The sequence below is a fragment of the Hyla sarda genome, chromosome 5 (genome assembly GCF_029499605.1).
Source record: "Hyla sarda isolate aHylSar1 chromosome 5, aHylSar1.hap1, whole genome shotgun sequence".
NCBI lineage: Eukaryota > Metazoa > Chordata > Amphibia > Anura > Hylidae > Hyla > Hyla sarda.
Window position 1 is genome coordinate 332,369,836 of NC_079193.1, and position 18,376 is coordinate 332,388,211.

Sequence of the window (18,376 nt, forward strand, 5' to 3'; positions counted from 1 at the left end):
TGTAAATGCACATGGCCAAATTCTCTCTCCAAAAGCTCAATGATGCTCCTCTTCTGAGCATTGTAGTTCGCCCCCAGTGCACTTCACGTCCACTTATGGGGTATTTCCATACTCAGAAGAGATGGGGTTACAAATTTTGGGAGGTATCTTCTGCTATTATCCCTTGTAAAAATGTAAAATTTGGGGGAAACAAGCATTTTAGTGTGAATTATTTTATTTTTTTTACATATGCAAAAGTGGTGAAACACCTGTGGGGTATTAAGGTTCACTTTACCCCTTGTTACGTTCCCCAAGGGGTCTAGTTTCCAAAATTGTATGCCATGTGTTTTTTTTTTTTTTTGCTGTCCTAGCACCATAGGGGCTTCCTAAATGCGGCATGCCCCCAAAGAAAAATTTGCTTCCAAAAAGCCAAATGTGACTCCTTCTCTTCTGAGACCTGTAGTGCACCAGCAGAGCACTTTTCATCCCCATATGGGGTGTTTTCTGAATCGGGAGAAATTGGGCTTCAAATTTTGGGGGGTATTTTCTGCTATTACCTTTTTTAAAAATGTCAAATTTTTGCTAAACCAAGCATTTTTAGTAAATTATTTTTTTTTTTTACATATGCAAAAGTCGGGAAACACCTGTGGGGTATTAAGGTGCACTTTATCCCTTGTTACGTTCCTCAAGGGGTCTAGTTTCCAAAATGGTATGCCATGTGTCTTTTTATTTATTTATTTATTTTTTTGCTGTCCTGGCACCATAGAGGCTTCCTAAATGCGACATTTGCTCTCAAAAAGCCAAAGATGACTCCTTCTCTTCTGAGCATTGTAGTTGGCACCATAGGGGCTTCCTAAATGCGACATGCCCCCCCGAGCAAAATTTGCTCTCAAAAAGCCAAATATGACTCCTTCTCTTCTGAGCATTGTAGTTTGCCCGTAGTGCACTTCAGGTCAACTTATGGGGTACCTCCATACTCAGAAGAGATGGGGTTACACATTTTGGGGGTATTTTCTGCTATTAACCCTTGCAAAAATGTGAAATTTGGGGGGAAACACACATTTTAGTGAAAACATTTTTTTTTTTTTACATATGCAAAAGTCGTGAAACACCTGTGGGGTATTAAGGCTCACTTAATTCCTTGTTACGTTCCTCAAGGGGTCTAGTTTCCAAAATGGTACGCCATGTTTTTTTTTTTTTTTTTGCTGTTTTGGCACCATAGGGGCTTCCTAAATGCAACATGCCCCCCAAAAACCATTTCAGAAAAACGTACTCTCCAAAATCCCCTTGTCGCTCCTTCGCTTCTGAGCCCTCTACTGCGCCCGCCGAACAATGTACATAGACATATGAGGTATGTGCTTACTCGAGAGAAATTGGGCTACAAATTCAAGTATAAATATTATCCTTTTACCCTTGTAAAAATTCAAAAATTGGGTCTACAAGAACATGCAAGTGTAAAAAATGAAGATTTTGAATTTTCTCCTTCACTTTGCTGCTTTTCCTGTGAAACACCTAAAGGGTTAAAACACTTACTGAATGTCATTTTGAATACTTTGGGGGGTGCAGTTTTTATAATCGGGTCATTTATGGGGTATTTCTAATATGAAGACCCTTCAAATCCACTTCAAACCTGAACTGGTCCATGAAAAATAGCGAGTTTGAAAATTTTGTGAAAAATTGTAAAATTGCTGCTGAACTTTGAAGCCCTCTGATGTCTTCCAAAAGTAAAAACACGTCAATTTTATGATGCAATCATAAAGTAGACATTTTGTATATGTGAATCCCCCCAAAAAATTATTTTGACTATCCATTTTCCTTACAAGCAGAGAGCTTCAAAGTTAGAAAAATGCAAAATTTTCAATTTTTTCATCAAATTTGGGGATTTTTCACCAAGAAAGGATGCAAGTTACCACAAAAATTTGCCACTATGTTAAAGTAGAATATGTCACGAAAAAACAATCTCGGTATCAGATTGATAAGTGAAAGCATTCCAGAGTTATTAATGTTTAAAGTGACAGTGGTCAGATGTGCAAAAAAGGGCTGCGTCCTAGAGGTGAAAATGGGCTGCGTCCTTAAGGGGTTAAATTCTCGGCGCTCTGCCAGGGCCTTCTCCTACCCCGCCTGGGCCGATCCAAGGACCTCACTAAACCATCCAATCGGTAGTAGAGACATGCGGTGTGTACACAGGGCAGGGACTTAATGAACCCGATCTAATGACCCGCACTTAGTTGTGATTCTTCTTTCCTGGCAAATATTGCAATCCCTGATCCCTATCACGAACGGGGTTCAGCGGGTTACCCGCACCTGTCGGTGAAAGATAGACACACGCTGGTCCGTTCAGTGTAGCGCACATGCAGCCCCGAACATCTGAGGGCATAACACACCTGTTATTGCTCGATCTCGCGATTGATCGTGCAATGAAAGGGGTTATGAAAGCCTCTTGGGTACTGCTGTTACCTACTCCTGACTGCTCCTGTGTCTTTCAGGAACTACTTGACTTCATGATGCTTCTGGGCTTGGGCCTTTAATTTTAGGATTTTTATACATACATACATGCTTAATTTAAATTTCAACATTTATGGTGCAATGTATGGGGTTATTAAACACTCTTGGGTAGTGTTTTTTTCAAATTTTCTGATAATTATCACAGTAATAAACTTGAATTTTCCAGAATAATAACCATTACACCATTGAACGCTTGTTGCGTGTGATTTTTTAATTAAAATTGTCAAAAAAAATAAGGAGAGGGATGAACTCTGCTTCTTTATTCCACCATCCTGCATTATAGAGTCTTCTGGACTCTTGGATATGCGCTTGTTCTTAAACAAAGGTACAAAAACCAAAAATGGCCAGTCGGGGCAATGGAGAAGTTGCGACTACATCTTACGGCTACATGAGCCCTGTGGGTGCTTGTGAGATTAGGTCCTTTGTACCCACACGGCGGGGTCTGGGACACACATTTTGATTTAAATTTCAAATAAAAAAATCAGACATTTTAATGGTCTCCTCATGCTGCAGCCAACTCCAGGCTGCGTCATTCAGGTAATATATAGAGAGCACCCGCTGTCCTAAAATCTCGTCAACATTGTTTGGCAAAAATGTTTGTCTTTTTTATTAGGGATTGTGAAGCTTTGGTGTGTACTCATGCATCAGCCAACTCCAGGCTGTGTCATTCAGGCAATATATGATTTACTGATGGCGCTGCTGGGCCTGAGTGTGGGAATTTCAAATTTTCTCATAGGTAGCACCCGCTATCCAAAAGTCTTCTTCACAAATTTCTACAATTGTTGTGTTTTTTTTGGTGGGATTGTGAAGCCCTGGTGTGTACTCATGCATCAGCCAACTCCAGGCTGTGTCATTCAGGCAATATACGGTTTACTGATGCCGCTACTGGGCCTGGGTCTGGGAATTTCAAAGTTTCTCATAGGTAGCATCCGCTATCCAAAATCTTTTTGAAAAATTGTTTTATGGGGGGGGGGGGGATTGTGAAGCCCTGTTGTGTACTCGTGCATCAGCCAACTCCAGGCTGTGTCATTCAGGCAATATATAGTTTACTGATGCCGCTGCTGGGCCTGGGTCTGGGAATTTTAAATTTTCTCATGGGTAGCACCCACTTTCCAAAATCTTCTTCAAAGATTTCTAAAATTGTTGTGTTTTTTGGGGGGTATTGTGAATCGGCCGAATCGAATTTTAGAAAAGTTTGCTCATCTCTAGTCTTAGACCATAAGTGGTTGATGTTACTCAGCAGTTCCTCTTTGTCAGCTTCATAGTACTCTTGAACCTTCCAAGTTGGTTTTGCTAAACGTTTCTGTTTTATGGGGCTCATAGGATTTGACTCCTGTTCTGAAGGAAGTACAGGTTCTTCAGATTGTATATTGCCTTGCTGGTGCATTGTGATGTTAAGCAGAGGGTTAAATTACAAGGTTCTGTGTTTGAATAGAAATGTATCAATCTTCTGGCCAGAGGATCAGGTTTCCTAGGCCACCAGTGAAAAGAGGAGCAGGAGAGGTTCACATACAGAGCATAGATTCACTTGCAGGTAGAAATGCTTGTGGTAATACACAGACTGTGTAAAAGCTGATTCAATAACAGTTGTATGAACAGTTCTTTTCAATCAATCTGTGCTGAAACTAATGAATCTTATGCTGAGATTTATTTGCTGCCTGGAGTACGCGGTCTTGCACTGTGTGTTTGCTGCTATATTCCAGTGTCCATATACATCTCACTATACATGCATTTGTGGTGTCTCGATACCGTATCCTATCCGGTGCCTTCTATTGTGGTCCCCATAGCCAGAGTCCCTAGGACGTCGGGGTCCCAATTGTCTAGTTCACCCCTAGTCACCTCTTATCCAGATAGTAACTATCCAGTAACCATTTGGGATTTATGTCTATAGGATTGTATAAATGTAAATAAATAGTTAATTACCTTGCCATAGTGTAGCAGGACCTGCGGGTCATGTGATCAAGAGAACTCTATGGTATTTCTGCTTGAGGACCTTTGGAGGTCCCTGTGACGTAGTCAAACCTATCACACTGTGTAACAGTGAGTGACAGGTGTTCGGACCAATGGGATTAGCCCTGCCCCTGCAGATTGTTCCTGTGCAAGCAAGCAAGAAGCATCTGTGCTGCTGAGATCTGTGAGTCTAGGCCTGAACCTTGCGGCGACGGCCGATAACTTCTAATTACTGAGTGTATCAATCCCCACGCACTCTGCAGGATCACCGGACCTTATCTATCCCCTAAATCCGGACAGATCTGCAATAACTACCCTAAATTCAGAGACTTTTAATATCATTCAAGGCCCGCAACAATTGTCAGTCATTGAGATCTATAGAGACTGTTTGCCTGAGACTGTCATTGTTCATTGGATGTACTGCAAGCACTTAAGTAAAGTTTGTTCAAGTACCTTGTGGACCTTCAGTCATTTTATTACATGCACCTATCGTTTCTGGGAAGGGCGGTGATAGGCCGGAGAATTACCTCAGCATACCAGCCTTCAGCCTGGCGTCACGAACTCTAGGGTTAACATTAACCCCTTACCTACCACAACATCCCAACTACCCTACACCCCCCAGGGCTACCACACATTGCTAGCAAGGATCCTTTGAAAGATATTTGGCAAATCTTCTAAGATCCCTTTACTGATCTTTTGACACAGGCATATCCTGTGAATATGCCATAAAAGTCCCAATGGGAATACCCTTTTAACATAAAGAATTTTTTTCAATGTTCAATCCTAAGAAACGCTAATTATTTTGCTGAAAGAAGAAAAAAAATGAAGGGACATGCAATTTTGCATATGAACTCATCTGACCTTTATCAGGAATCCTCAGCTATTTTTATACATTGGCCCAGGAGAGATTAATATAAAACCTAAAGCTTAGATGAGATTTTCTTTATTCACTGGAAAATAATCCAAACTGTTATTAAAGAGTATCTCAAATACGGGAGCAAATGAAAAGGACAATATCTGAATGGTACACAATGCTCACGGATATGGCTCCTAGAAATAAATGCATCCACAACTGCGCTTTCTTCAGCAAATGTCATGTCTCATTATTGGCGCTAATGTCTTTAAAGGGGTACTCTGGTGGAAATTTTTTTTTTTAAACAGATCTGTAAATTACTTCTATTAAAAAATCTTAATCCTTCCAATACTTTTTAGCAGCTGTATGCTACAGAGGAATTTCTTTTCTTTTTGAATTTCTTTTTTGTCTTGTCCACAGTGCTCTCTGCTGACACCTCTGTCCGTGTCAGGAACTGTCCAGAGCAGCATAGGTTTGCTATGGGGATTTTCTCCTGCTCTGGACAGTTCCTGATATGGGCATCAGGTGTCAGCAGAGAGCACTGTGGACAAGACAAAAAAGAAATTAAAAGAGAAATGAATTTCCTCTGTTGCATACAGCTGCTAAAAAGTACTGGAACGGTAAAGATTTTTTTAATAGAAGTGATTTACAAATCTGTTCATCTTTCTGGCACCAGTTGATAAAAAAAAATAATAATTCCACCGGAGTACCCCTTTAAGATCACAATACAAAGTGTTTATACAGATTGCAGTGCCCATTTAAATAATCCAAGCCCTAACCTGTTACCCTCGAGGCATCACTGTATAGCTTTATTAATAGAGATACTAGCTGGGTGACTGGTTTATGACGCTTTTTTATATTCCCCATAGTACATAAGTTTCTGATCACCTGGAAAAAGCACTACCCTTATAAAAATGATGTCACTATATGCTGGCAATATGTATGTACATGAACATTATCAGTGTTATGTTACTATTAATAGAAAATGACAGCTTTCGCTATAGTTTGTTGTGTGCTCTTAGGTTTTTGCATGTCAAAGAGATTTTCCATGAAGACAGCTCCTTTCCATATTAGTTATGGACAAAAGGGGTGGGATTAAGCCTATTTTCTCCCTCCTAAATCGCAGGTTATGCAAAATGCTGAGCTCGTCCCCTTTCTCTTCATTCAGTTGTATCCATGATCTTAGGATATGGTTACAATTAACCCCTTAAGGACCAAGCATTTTTCTGTTTTTGCACTTTCATTTTTCCTCCTTACCTTTTAAAAATCATAATCTCTATCAGTTTTGCACCTATAAGTCCAAGTGAGGCTTTATTTTTTGTGCCACCAATTCTACTTTGTAATGACATCAGTAGAGGTAAGAGCTCAGGAAGAGAGGTAAGAGCTCATGCTACCTCCAGAGTGGATCACCCCTCCTGCGATCCACCCCACTGGACCACCAGGGATGGGATCTAAAGGGTTAATAGCCACCCATGGTGATCGCCGCATGTCGGCTATTAACGCCGACCCCCAGCTACAAGAATCAGCTGGGGGCCGGCCGTTATGACGGGGGCTCGAGTCGGGAGCACGAGTCATACCCCGTTAACGGCACATGGACGAGCATAGACGTCCATGGTCATTAATGGGTTAAAGAAAATTTTCCAGTTGTAGATAATGCTCAAGAGTTTGTGTCATAAAGGCCGATATGAGCTGCAGAATGCATGCCTGCTCCCTACCCCACCCCTCCCTTGGTTAACTTATGTTCCCTACCCCAACCCCCCCCCCCCCATGTCGGTGATCGCAGAAAATCGCATGTCAATTCAGACATGCGATTTTCTGCTATTCCGGGCTGATCGGGTCTCTGGTGACCCGATCACCTGGAAAATAGGGATGATCGGAGCTGTCAGTGACAGCCCCGATCATCCTGAGGGCTAGGAGTGAGGTCGAAGTGCTGAGATCTCCTCCTATCCCCTGCCATTGGTCAGAACTGATTCTGACCAATGGCAGCGCAGGACAGTGGGTTTCCATGGCAACCCCCGTTCTGCCCACCCCTGGATGTCGTGGGGAACGTGGGGAGAAGATGGAGGCCGGTACCTGGAGGAGAAGATGCGCGGGGATCGTCGCTGGAGACAGGCGCAGGTAGGGAAACGACGGTGAGTGGGGGGGGGGGGATGAAAGTAAAGTGATCTTTACTGTGGCAACCACTAGGAATGCCAAACTGCAACTCCCAGCATGTTGGGAGTTGTAGTTTTGCAACATCTGGAGGTTCACAGTTTGGAGACCACTGTTACAGTGGTGCCCAAACGGTAGCCCTCCAAATGTTGCCAAACTACAACTTTCAGCATGCCTAGACTGCCTAGGCATGCTGGGAGTTGTAGTTCTGTAACATCTGTCCCTTCAGATTTAGCAATTTTCATGACATTTTTGAAAATTGGTGCTCTACTTTGAAGCCCTCAAATTTTTTCAAAAAGCTAAAATATGTCCATTTTATGATGCCAACATAAAGTGGACATATTGTATTTGTGAAAAAAAATTTTATTTGGAATATCCATTTTCCTTACAAGTAGAGAGCTTCAAAGTTAGAAAAATGCTACATTTTCAAAATTTTCATGAAATTTTGGGATTTTTCACCAAAAAAAGATGCAAGTAGCGCCGAAAATTTACCACCAAAATAAATTAGAATATGTCAAGAAAAAACAGTCTCAGAATCAGAATATTCGGTAAAAGCGTTTTCGAGTTATTAATTCGTAAAGTGACGGTGGTCAGAATTGCGAAAAAGGGCTCAGTCCTTAAGGTGAAAAAGGGCTGTGTCCTTAAGGGGTTAAGCAGGAAAATGGCAACAACACGTGTACGGGAGCTGGAGACTGTCTGGGCCTGACTTGCATCACTAGGAGATGGTATAAAGCATCTCCTAGTGATATAAAGCACTAACTGGTACAAGGCATAGTTATTGCTGCTAGCCAGGGCCAAGATTTTTTAAAAACTGCCAACCTTTTGGGATTTACAGAGAATGATGTGATCTAGTCTATGTTGCCCATCTCCTGGAATCAGTCGAATTGAACGGCAAGCTGGGGAGTGGAACGCACAGTCACTTACTTCATCTGGCTATATCTAATAATCAGAGGGGGTCTCAGCTTGGAGACCCTGCCTTATCTAAACTTTTGAAATGTCTGTGCAACATGTGAAAAGTGGCAAGAGGAAATGCCATTACAGCTCCTTATAGGAGAACCCATCTATTATTCCTGAGATCAACTATAGATCAAAGTATGAATTTATAGACTAAGGGGACTGTAATTGTTGCTACTGTTGTGTAGATTTTGGAAAATGTAAACATAACTATGAAAAATATGAACGGAAATTAAAAAAGAAATATAAAAAAAAAAAAATCTCCAAGGAATATATTTTTTAAAGATTGTTTTTAGATAGTAGGTATGCAAAATAGCACTGCCCCAGAAGAAAGAAAACTATCTTTCTAGTGCAACCTAAAGGTGGATTACATGAAGTCAATCGACCCTGGATTTACACAAGGTATAACTTTACACTATAGATTTGGCCACAGTGAATCCCCTGCAAAATCAGTATGTGTCAAATGTCAAGTTTGATGTGGTTTGGGTGTAGATTTGATGCAGACATTTACATCTAAAAGATATCTAAAAGTGAGATGTATTCCCCATAGGCAACTACAATATGAAAAGAATAAAATTATATACAGAGTGTTTTTTTTTTTTTTATAGGATCCAGTTTCAAGGAATAGCGGAGTCTATTAAACTACTCTTTATCAAAAAACATTCTTTTGGACATTGTCAGGTTATGGATACATTAAGCATGTACTTTAGAAGTTTTTCCAGTGTACACGCTTACCGGAGTTTGTTCCGGCAGCTCCCAGGCAATGAATGAAGCCCCAGTGAACGTGTGTGACCACCATTCTATTCTGACGGAAGACTCGGGATCAGGTTCTTAAGGTCACAAGGGGTTCCAGCATTCGAACCCTTGTGATAACACACTTAGCTCCTATCCTGTGGATAGAGGATAAGCCTTACTGGAGGGACACTTCCTTTAAATCTGCAAATAGGTATAATGTCTCAATTGTTTTCTTTGGGGGGGAATACACCTCCACAATGGGAAATCTACTCGCATCCTGAGGGATAATGCAATTGTTTATTCTCTTACCACTTTCGGGTACACATTGTATGTAGGTGCAGTAAAGCAAAGAAAGACACTAACAAATATCCCACTATGAAAAATCTGAGGTTTTCCCAGCATACTCTGTTACAGGAAGCCATAAACACAGTGTAAACATAGCCTTAGATAGTACGTACCCACTCTTGGAACATACTGACTTCTAGAAATGCTGTTTAAAATATGCGTATTTAATGCAGATTTTTTGGGGGGATTTCTCAAAAGCCTTTCAAAAAGAGACCAAAAAATTGCAATGACAACCCCGTCACATTTCATTATTTCAGATGGGATTATTGTAATTACTGCTGGGACGGTGCTGACATATGGGTAAACCTCCTTAGTAAACACTTAAACAACAAAGAAATTTACCATTTCCTTGTTAATCACAGATGCAAAAGATTTTCCCTTGATCCAAAGACTTTTTGAAACAGAAAACTTTTTCCCCGCAAAATAACCTTGCATTGTCCTGTCTGGAAATTCCCATCTGATTTCCATTAAGTTTTAAGAATTTTTGTGGAACAATAAGCTGCCAAGCACAATTTTTTATTTTTTTTTGGTCAACAAATAAACAGAAATTATCATGGCAATTGCTTGTTACCACTCTTATCAGCCCCTTTGCATGTCAACGGTCACTTTTACCCAGCCTGATATTTATCCTGAACAGGTTCTGTCATCACTCTCACCGGCCCTGTGACCAGTGGGGCTCACTATGGGGGAGATTTATCAAAACCTGTGCAGAGGAAAAGTTGCCCAGTTTCCCATAGCAACCAATCAGATCGCTTCTTTCATTTTTCACAGGCCTTCCTAAAAATGAAAGAAGCAAGCTGATTGGTTGCTATGGGCAACAGGGCAACTTTTCCTCTGCACAAGTTTTGATAAATCTCCCCCTATATGATTTTCTCTTTCTCAGGGAGGGGCAGCGCATGTACAAGCCACATCAAGGAAGCCTGCCCTTCTTCTTCCTCCATTATGGTCTGCCCAGTGCAGCCGCCCCGCCCGGACTAGCAGGTGCTTCATCCAGAGGACTACTTCCAGACGTGCCTGCTGTCCCCGCCATTCCGTCCAGTATGACCCTTAGACATTGCGCGGTATAAATGTATGGTGCTGCAGTGCACAGCGCCAGACATTTATGACATGGTCATGAAGAATAGAGCTCCTGCACTCACATCATAGCCGTTTCTCGAAATGACATGTTGACCAGGAATGACATCCTCTGACACTTTAAGCCAGTGCTTTCCAACTGCGGCATTCAACTTCTATCCTACATTGTTGTTTGGGGATAACCGCATATAGTGCTTGAACGGAGCACACGTGTGTGATCGTCATTCCATTCTGTTAGAAAACTGGGGACCCTGTTCCTGAGTTCACAGGGGGTCCCAGCATTTGAACCCCTATAATCATACACCAATCCCCAATTTTGTGCATAGGGAAAAAGCTTTAATGGAAGTGGAAGAACCCCTTTAAATCTGCAAACAGACATCATGTCTCAATTTTTTTTCATGGGGAAATATGTGACTATGCAATTGATTGTAGTCTGTTGGTTACATAGCTGTTTGTAGGTGCAGTAAAGCAAACAACTGGCACCCCACAAGACTGAATGTAGAGGGGAACTGAAAAAATATCCCACAATGATAAACGTACAGAGACTTCATGTTCCGTAATACAGTATGAGGCCCAAAGAAATTCAAGAGAAATGTACAGAAGGAAAGAAGACATAGACGTGTCTTAGGTAAGAAAGTGTTCCTTCCTGTAGATGTTCCTCCTTGGACATAAGTCACTTCTTCAATTCGCGCTCTAGACACGTTTGTCTATTAGAATGTGAAGTGTTCTCTTCGCTGCCTTATTGTTCTATTAGAATAACGCCGTTTGCTTTGTGCCGTCAATCAAACAGTTCCATAACGTAGACTCTCTGTGATGAGATAGGTGCGAATGTGACAACATATTTATTGCAAGACTGCACTTTGTGTTCCCATCTGTCACTCATGTGCTATTCTATTTTACTACATAGCGAAATGCACTGACCCTATCATTCTTTGAAATAATCTTTAATTATACCTCATAAAACTTGGCAGAAAATAGTCTCTGTGGGCAAAAGACTTCTTAGACAGTGGTATAAAAAGGGAGTTATTTTCTGCTTCATTAAACTAATGCAAATGGGTTATTATGAACATAAAATTATAGATTTGAGGCTAAGAATGCAAATATATACTTCTTGCATGGTTGCTGAGATATGTCACTTGTTGTCACTAATGTTCATGAATTACAATGTAATTGACTATCTAATGTCTGTGATCCTGTGTGCATCTTGCCTGCAATTTTTCTGGCGGATTTACAGCGGAAACAGAAGTTTAATTTCCATCTTAGAAGTGAAATTGATCTATAGTCAAATCTTAACCCATAGATGTACAGTACTCAAATGGCCACATCTTAGTGCCGGGAGGGCCAGAGGCTGGCATAGTACGTGTGTCAGGTGACGGGTGCAAGGTTAGTGACAACTAGCCAGTCTATCTAGGCTGTTTATTTAAGAGCTAAGTGTTTGCCCCTGCCACAGAAACATGTACTTACTAGTCTGCTATCTGAGCCAAGGTCTGGAGACTTACCTGGGACACCGGCCTCCATCCAAAAACTTATGTCGGTTCCCTCAGCGTTGTCATAAAGTTTGGTTATGTTGATGGGTTCCAGTAGCTTCATAACTTCCGACATTATAGCCCTGGCTTCTGGCTTTCCTGAAAACTGAATACCCAGTGGCATAAAGGTACCGATGTCTGTCTCCATGACAATGTCCATGTTGGCAATGTCTTTCTGTTAAAAAAGGAATACACATCATCAATTTGATTTATGTTGATAGAATTATGTTTTTAGATAAATAATATAAAATACTTTAGTATATTCTAAAAAAGTAATATCATGCTATCATACAAGCTACTTCATAAAAACACAAAGGCGAATAAAGGCTGCCCCACCCCCCTTTTCAAAGTCTGATCTAGAAACTCAAGTAATGAAGGGGTACCCAGCAGTTTTGATTATGATATTCCAATATCTGGAGATCCATGACTTAATTCATCATGGTTCAGTCTTACTGATATAGGACCGTACAGGTCTATAATACTGTATACTGTATTTGCCAGCAGTCTGACAGAGCTCCTATTGTTTATTAAAGGGGTTATCCACCATAAGGTGAGTTTAGTACTTACCGGCCAGTAATTGACATGCTTAGAAGGATCTGTGCTTGTCTTGGGGCTTAATGGCTGTGTTGTGAGATTACCATAATGCTGTGGCTATCTTTTTGTGAACTGGGTATTTCCTGTTGCAGTTCGGTCTATTAAACTACATATCCCATGCTTCCTTGTTTGAAAGTGTGAGATCACTTTCCTCCCTCGCACACATCAGCCACCCTACCAATTGAAGCACAAATGAGCTGCATTCAGAACCGGCCCTGTAATGGGTCCCACTGGGTCCATTGGACCCAGGCGGCACCTTCATGGGGGCAGCAAATTGCCGCCCCCGAGAAGATTTTTGACCCCTTCGCAACCCGTGACGGACCTAGTCCTAGGTGTATGCAGCGGGCTTCTGACTCGAGACTGCTCCATACCTGGTGACCCTCAGTGGTTGGGGGGGGGGGGATCCACTGTAGAGGTAGTTGGAGGGCTTACCTCTCTTCCTTTGATTCATGGCTCCTCATTTGATACAGCCTGGCTGCACCAGGCTCTACCAAATGATCGCAGAGCAGACAGATCAATGACGTTCTTTGGAACTTCATTGATCTGTATGAGCAATTTACTGATTTCTCCTAAAAGTCCCCTAAGGGACCAATAAAGTGTAAAAAACAATAATGTTTCATAAAGGTTTAAAAAAAAAACACACAATAACCCCTTCCATATTAAAAGTTCAAATCACCCCCCTTTTCCCATTTTCCATATGAAAAACATGTACACATACAATAAATAAACATATTAGGTATTGCCACGTGCATAATTGTCCAAACTATTTAAATATAACATTACTAATCCTGTATGGTAAATGGCGTAAAAGTAAAAAAAGTTAAAAAAAAATCACAGAAGAATTGCGAGACCACCCAGGTACAGACACTATATTATGAACTACACTAACTTTACAGTCCCTGCAGCATAGTTAAATAAAATAAAGAATCCTGGAATACCCCTTTAAGTAACAGGACCCATATATGATACTAGCCGGGTATCGCATGGTTGTCTGGCAACTTTATCGTCCAGTAGGCATTAAAGGGGTTATCCATAAATAGAAAAATAGAGCTACTTTTATCAAAAACTCCTCCCCGTCTGTCTCCAGGTTGGGTGTGGTTCTGCAGCTCAGTTCCATTAAAGTGAATGGAGCCAAGCTGTAATACCATACCAAACTGGAGACAGACGTGGAGTTGTTTTTGAAAGAAATTAGCTGTGTTTTTCTATTCCTGGATAACCCCTTTAATGTGTCTCCGTGCCCAATGTCAGAATGGGAAGCATGAGTAGAGTTTAATTTAAGAGATTATCCCAAGATTAAAAGTCATTGGGGGAGATTGATCAAAACCTGTCCAGAGGAAAAGCTGCTGAGTTGCCCATAGCAACCAATCAGATCACTTCTTTAATTCCTGAAAAGGCCTTTGAAAAATAAAGGAAGCGATCTGATTGGTTGCTATGGGCAACTCAGCAACTTCTCCTCTGGATAGGTTTTGATAAATCTCCCCCATTATCTATGTACAGGATGGATGATAACCAGCTGATCAGGTGGAACTCTGATTAATGTATTTGGCTAAGTTCCTAAGTCCCATAGAGAGTAAATGGAGTGTTGGCTGATCAGGCGCACTGTCACTCCATTCATATTAAGGACAAGAGGGCCCTGTTTTCGTGATCGGTGGAGGCACCAATGATCGGACCTCCACCTATAGCTCTCAGTCTTGGGATTAACCCCCCACCCAACAAGAGTGGCGAGGGTTCAGGATGGGAAAGTAAGTATACAGCTTTAATGCAGCCCCAGCAACATACCGTAGTAAAAACAAAATAGCCCCTGCCTGGACATCCCCTTTAAGGGAATTTGAAAACATTTGAAAAATTACAATGAAGATTTAAAGGCGAAAAAGCAGGGTATGTTTTTTATTGTCAGGATTATAACAGATTCTGTGACAAGGTACCAACATCACAACCACATCTATTAAACAGTTTTCATCCTCTTTTTGTACTTAGAAGTTTTGATAAACACAAGCAAAGGTGTCAGAAGAGTTTGTAATGATAGTGAAGTTCTTATCCTCTATCATTACCCTCTCCAAATCCCGGCGTCTCGTCCACCTATTTGTCACGGTGATTGCTCCTCGAACCTCTCCTTTCTATCCTCACACAACCCTCTGGACGTCACGGCACTCTGTAATTTGGGACCAGATCTCCACATTATGTCTCTGTTCATCCATAAATTACATTTTAATCTAAAGATTATGAAAATATATATCAGTCAGGATCTGTATGCTGATTTCTAACTGTATAATGTAATCTATAATCTGCACAGTATATCACAATTTCTATATATCACTATACTAGTAATGCAAGAGGGGGTAAATCAGACTCGGTGTGAGAATAAAAGGCTAAGGCGTGATTGGGGCAAAGGGAGTGTGAATATAAGGCTGAAGGGGTGAATCAGGCTCAGGGGGTGTGAATCAGGCCTACATGCGCCCCCTAAGGCTGGGTTTCCACTTAGCAGACCAAAGCAGTTTGTCATCAAGGGCATTTGAGGCTACAAAATGATTTGGAGGGGGTGAATCAGGCTCAAGGGGTGTAAATATAAGACTGAGAGGGTGATTCAGGCTTGTGGAGGTATGAATTTGAGGGTGAGTCCAAAATAGCATATTTTTGGTCACTTTTTATACCATGAAAAATTTATAAAAAGTGATTAAAAAGTCAGAACAAAACGAAAATGGTACCGATAAAAACTTCAGATCATGGCACAAAAAATGAGTCATACCGCCCCTTATACGGAAAAATAAAAAACTTATATAGGTCAGAAGAGGACATTTTTCGTAGCTATTTTTTTTTTGTAGTAAAATAAAATCAAACGTATATAAATCGGATATCCTTGGGACCGTATGGACCTACAGAATAAATATAAGAAATTATATGAAATTATTAATGGTATTACAAAGTAAAATTGTTGGCGCAAAGAACAAGATCTCATATGGATTTTTAGGTGGAAAATTGAAAGTGTTATGATTTTTAGAAGGTGAGGAGGAAAAAATCTAAAGTGCAAAAATGAAAAATCACCAAAGAGGGAAGGGGTTAATATTGAGCCACCCACATATTACAATTGAATTTCTTTTAAAAAGGACAGCTCCCATACCTGACAAATCAACAAAATAATTCAATATGTAACTTATTTATAAGGCTAAATGAATTAAAAAACATAAACTGCAAGCGTAATAGTAAAGTGTATGTAAGGAATGCCTACCCTGAACAGCCACGAGTATTAATTATGGCCTGAACAATATTATTATTATTTCGATCACACACAGAGAAAAACATCAATTGCACCTAAAGAAAAAAAAAAACCTGACCATTTTATTCTACTTTATTTCATACTTTTTTGTATTTTGTCTGACCATCTTCCATGCCCACATACTTTTTTTTTGTGCAAAATAGATTTATATGAGTGATATGTAGGTTCATGTGAGAGAGGCCTCATCAAAACATTTCCAAAAAAGTGCTTATTATAACCTACGATATTTCTTATGTGACAAAGGGTATAATAAAGCAACTTACTAATATATATGTGTCAAATAGTATAATAAAGCAATTTACTAATATAATGTTATATATAATGTTATTAGTCAAACTGCACAGATCTTCCATTATCAGCTAAGCTGGTTTATATCTGTGGTATCATGCCACACTCTCTGAATGCAGAGCTTCTGTCCCTGCTCCCACTTCCCACCTGTGAGCTCAGGACTAGACCAGTGATGTAAAGGGAGGAGCTCATACTATTACTCATTAGATTTTAAGGAAGGATTTCTCAGTCACAGTATTTTCTGACAGAACAGGATCCCTGCTGTCTTTTCAAAAAAAGGCTTCCTGCTGTCTTTAAGAGAAGTAATATCAGCTCCCCTCTTTGTAACAATGGTCTTATACTGAGAAGGCAAGAGAGGAGGGGGGTGCAGGGACGAAGCTCTGAATGTGACATGATCTCGCGGCTACAGGGGAGAGAGCAGAGCTGATTTCGGGAGATTTGCACAGTATGGATAATTACATTAAATCATTAAGTTGCTTTATTATACTTTTTGAAATCATGCACAGGTTGTTTTTTTTGCTGGACAATCCCTTTAAATATATGGCACTGTGAACTCATAGTTAGGCCTCAGAGTTGTACACCTAAAAAGACATGAAGTAGAGAGGATATTGTAATAATTTTGTAAAGAAGGCCCTATATAATGAAAAGGCCCCATTCTAATCCGTCTTTAGGGGCACTGCCCTTCCTTAAGACAGAACGTGTGGGTATATCCCCTTTAAAAAAAAAATCTTCTGATTTATTTATTTTCAGAAAGATGTATGTTTATTATGAATAGTTTAGCAAATCAATGGCAAGTATCATAATAAAAGGGAAACTAATCACAGACAACCGTTTACAGAACAAAGCAGACTCGCCCAGAAAGGAAAAGCAGTCAATAAATCTGGGACATTAACAATGCAGACATTTTGCATCACTGAATAAAGGATCATTCCCTCCATTTAACACGGTATAAATGTCTTGCATATCTGTGTAATATTGGCTCAGAACAAAAATGCAATTATTCCTCATATATAATTAGACACTGGATGCAGTCAAGTGTTTTCGGATTCTGCTTCTCGTCCTTCTGAAGCCTCCAAATAACCAACACAAATATAAGGTCTACATAAGGCCTCACAGCTTTCCTGTTTCCCTCAAGGGTGGGGCTTAGGCCTCTTTCACACTATGAAATAGTTCCGTTTAGGAACTTCCGTCACAAGTTCCGTCACTATATCGGCGAAACCCGGCCGTAACAAAACCCCTGACGGCCGTGACTAAATCGCATTGCAGCCTATGGGGTTTTGTAACTGCCCGTTTGCACCCGTATGTGCCCGTAATTCATTACGGGCGTTATACAGTGACGGGACATCGTGGCAGAAAAATTACTGCATTTTTTTTATGCACTACCAATTTTACTTTGTAGAAAAAAGAAGTAAGGTAGCTCTACAATAGAAGGAAGGGATCAAATGAGAACTGGTAATTAGGTTGTGTACCCTATACAACCTCAGAGTAAATAAATGTGAAGAGAAAAGGTAACCGTTCTCTGGTAAGATCCTTGTATATATAGTGTATGGGAGCTTGTTGTGTGCAATGAATCAGATATAGTACTTTTATATACAGTATTGATGTTGTATCCAATCAGTAGAAAAATAGAAATCAAATTACATCATTAAAATCTAAAGTCGGAGAAGTCCTGTAGATGTTGCAGGCGGTGTCTTCCAATTGGGTTTAGCGTGCCGGGTGCTAAAGTCCTGTCTTTATGTCGGATGTGGATAAAGATCTTGAAGTGGCAGTGCTATATTGCTAGTAGGCTAGATGCTTTCCGGAGCGTGCTATGCTCCTTTTTCAATAGCTGTGCATGTTTAAAATGGAGATGTGGTGGCTTTTTATAAGGATACTTTGGGTCTGATTGGATAATGGTTCAAAGGCCGGAAATGAAGGTTCACAGGTTGAAAATAAAACCTGGAATGGATTAAAAGGGGGGTTGGTATTGGTTAAATATGGCATGGAATGGTGATAAGGTTGGGAATTGGACTACTATATATTTAAATAATATATGTAGCTGTATTTCAACAATAAAGGAGACACAAGGTGAAAAATACATAATAATTACATTAAAAAGATAAATTATGCATATATAGCAATAAAAGAAATAAAATAATTGTAGGAAAT

General features: G+C 40.3%; 1 protein-coding gene across 3 annotated transcripts in view; it reads right to left on the minus strand.

The window, feature by feature from the left end:
- Positions 1-18,376, minus strand: part of CPQ (carboxypeptidase Q) — a 562,886-nt gene that overhangs the window by 67,110 nt on the left and 477,400 nt on the right. For all 3 annotated transcript variants that reach the window (XM_056522426.1, XM_056522429.1, XM_056522428.1), the window contains one exon: positions 12,046-12,247. In XM_056522426.1, coding sequence (XP_056378401.1) covers positions 12,046-12,247 — 202 coding nt within the window. The remainder of the gene's footprint in view (positions 1-12,045; positions 12,248-18,376) is intronic.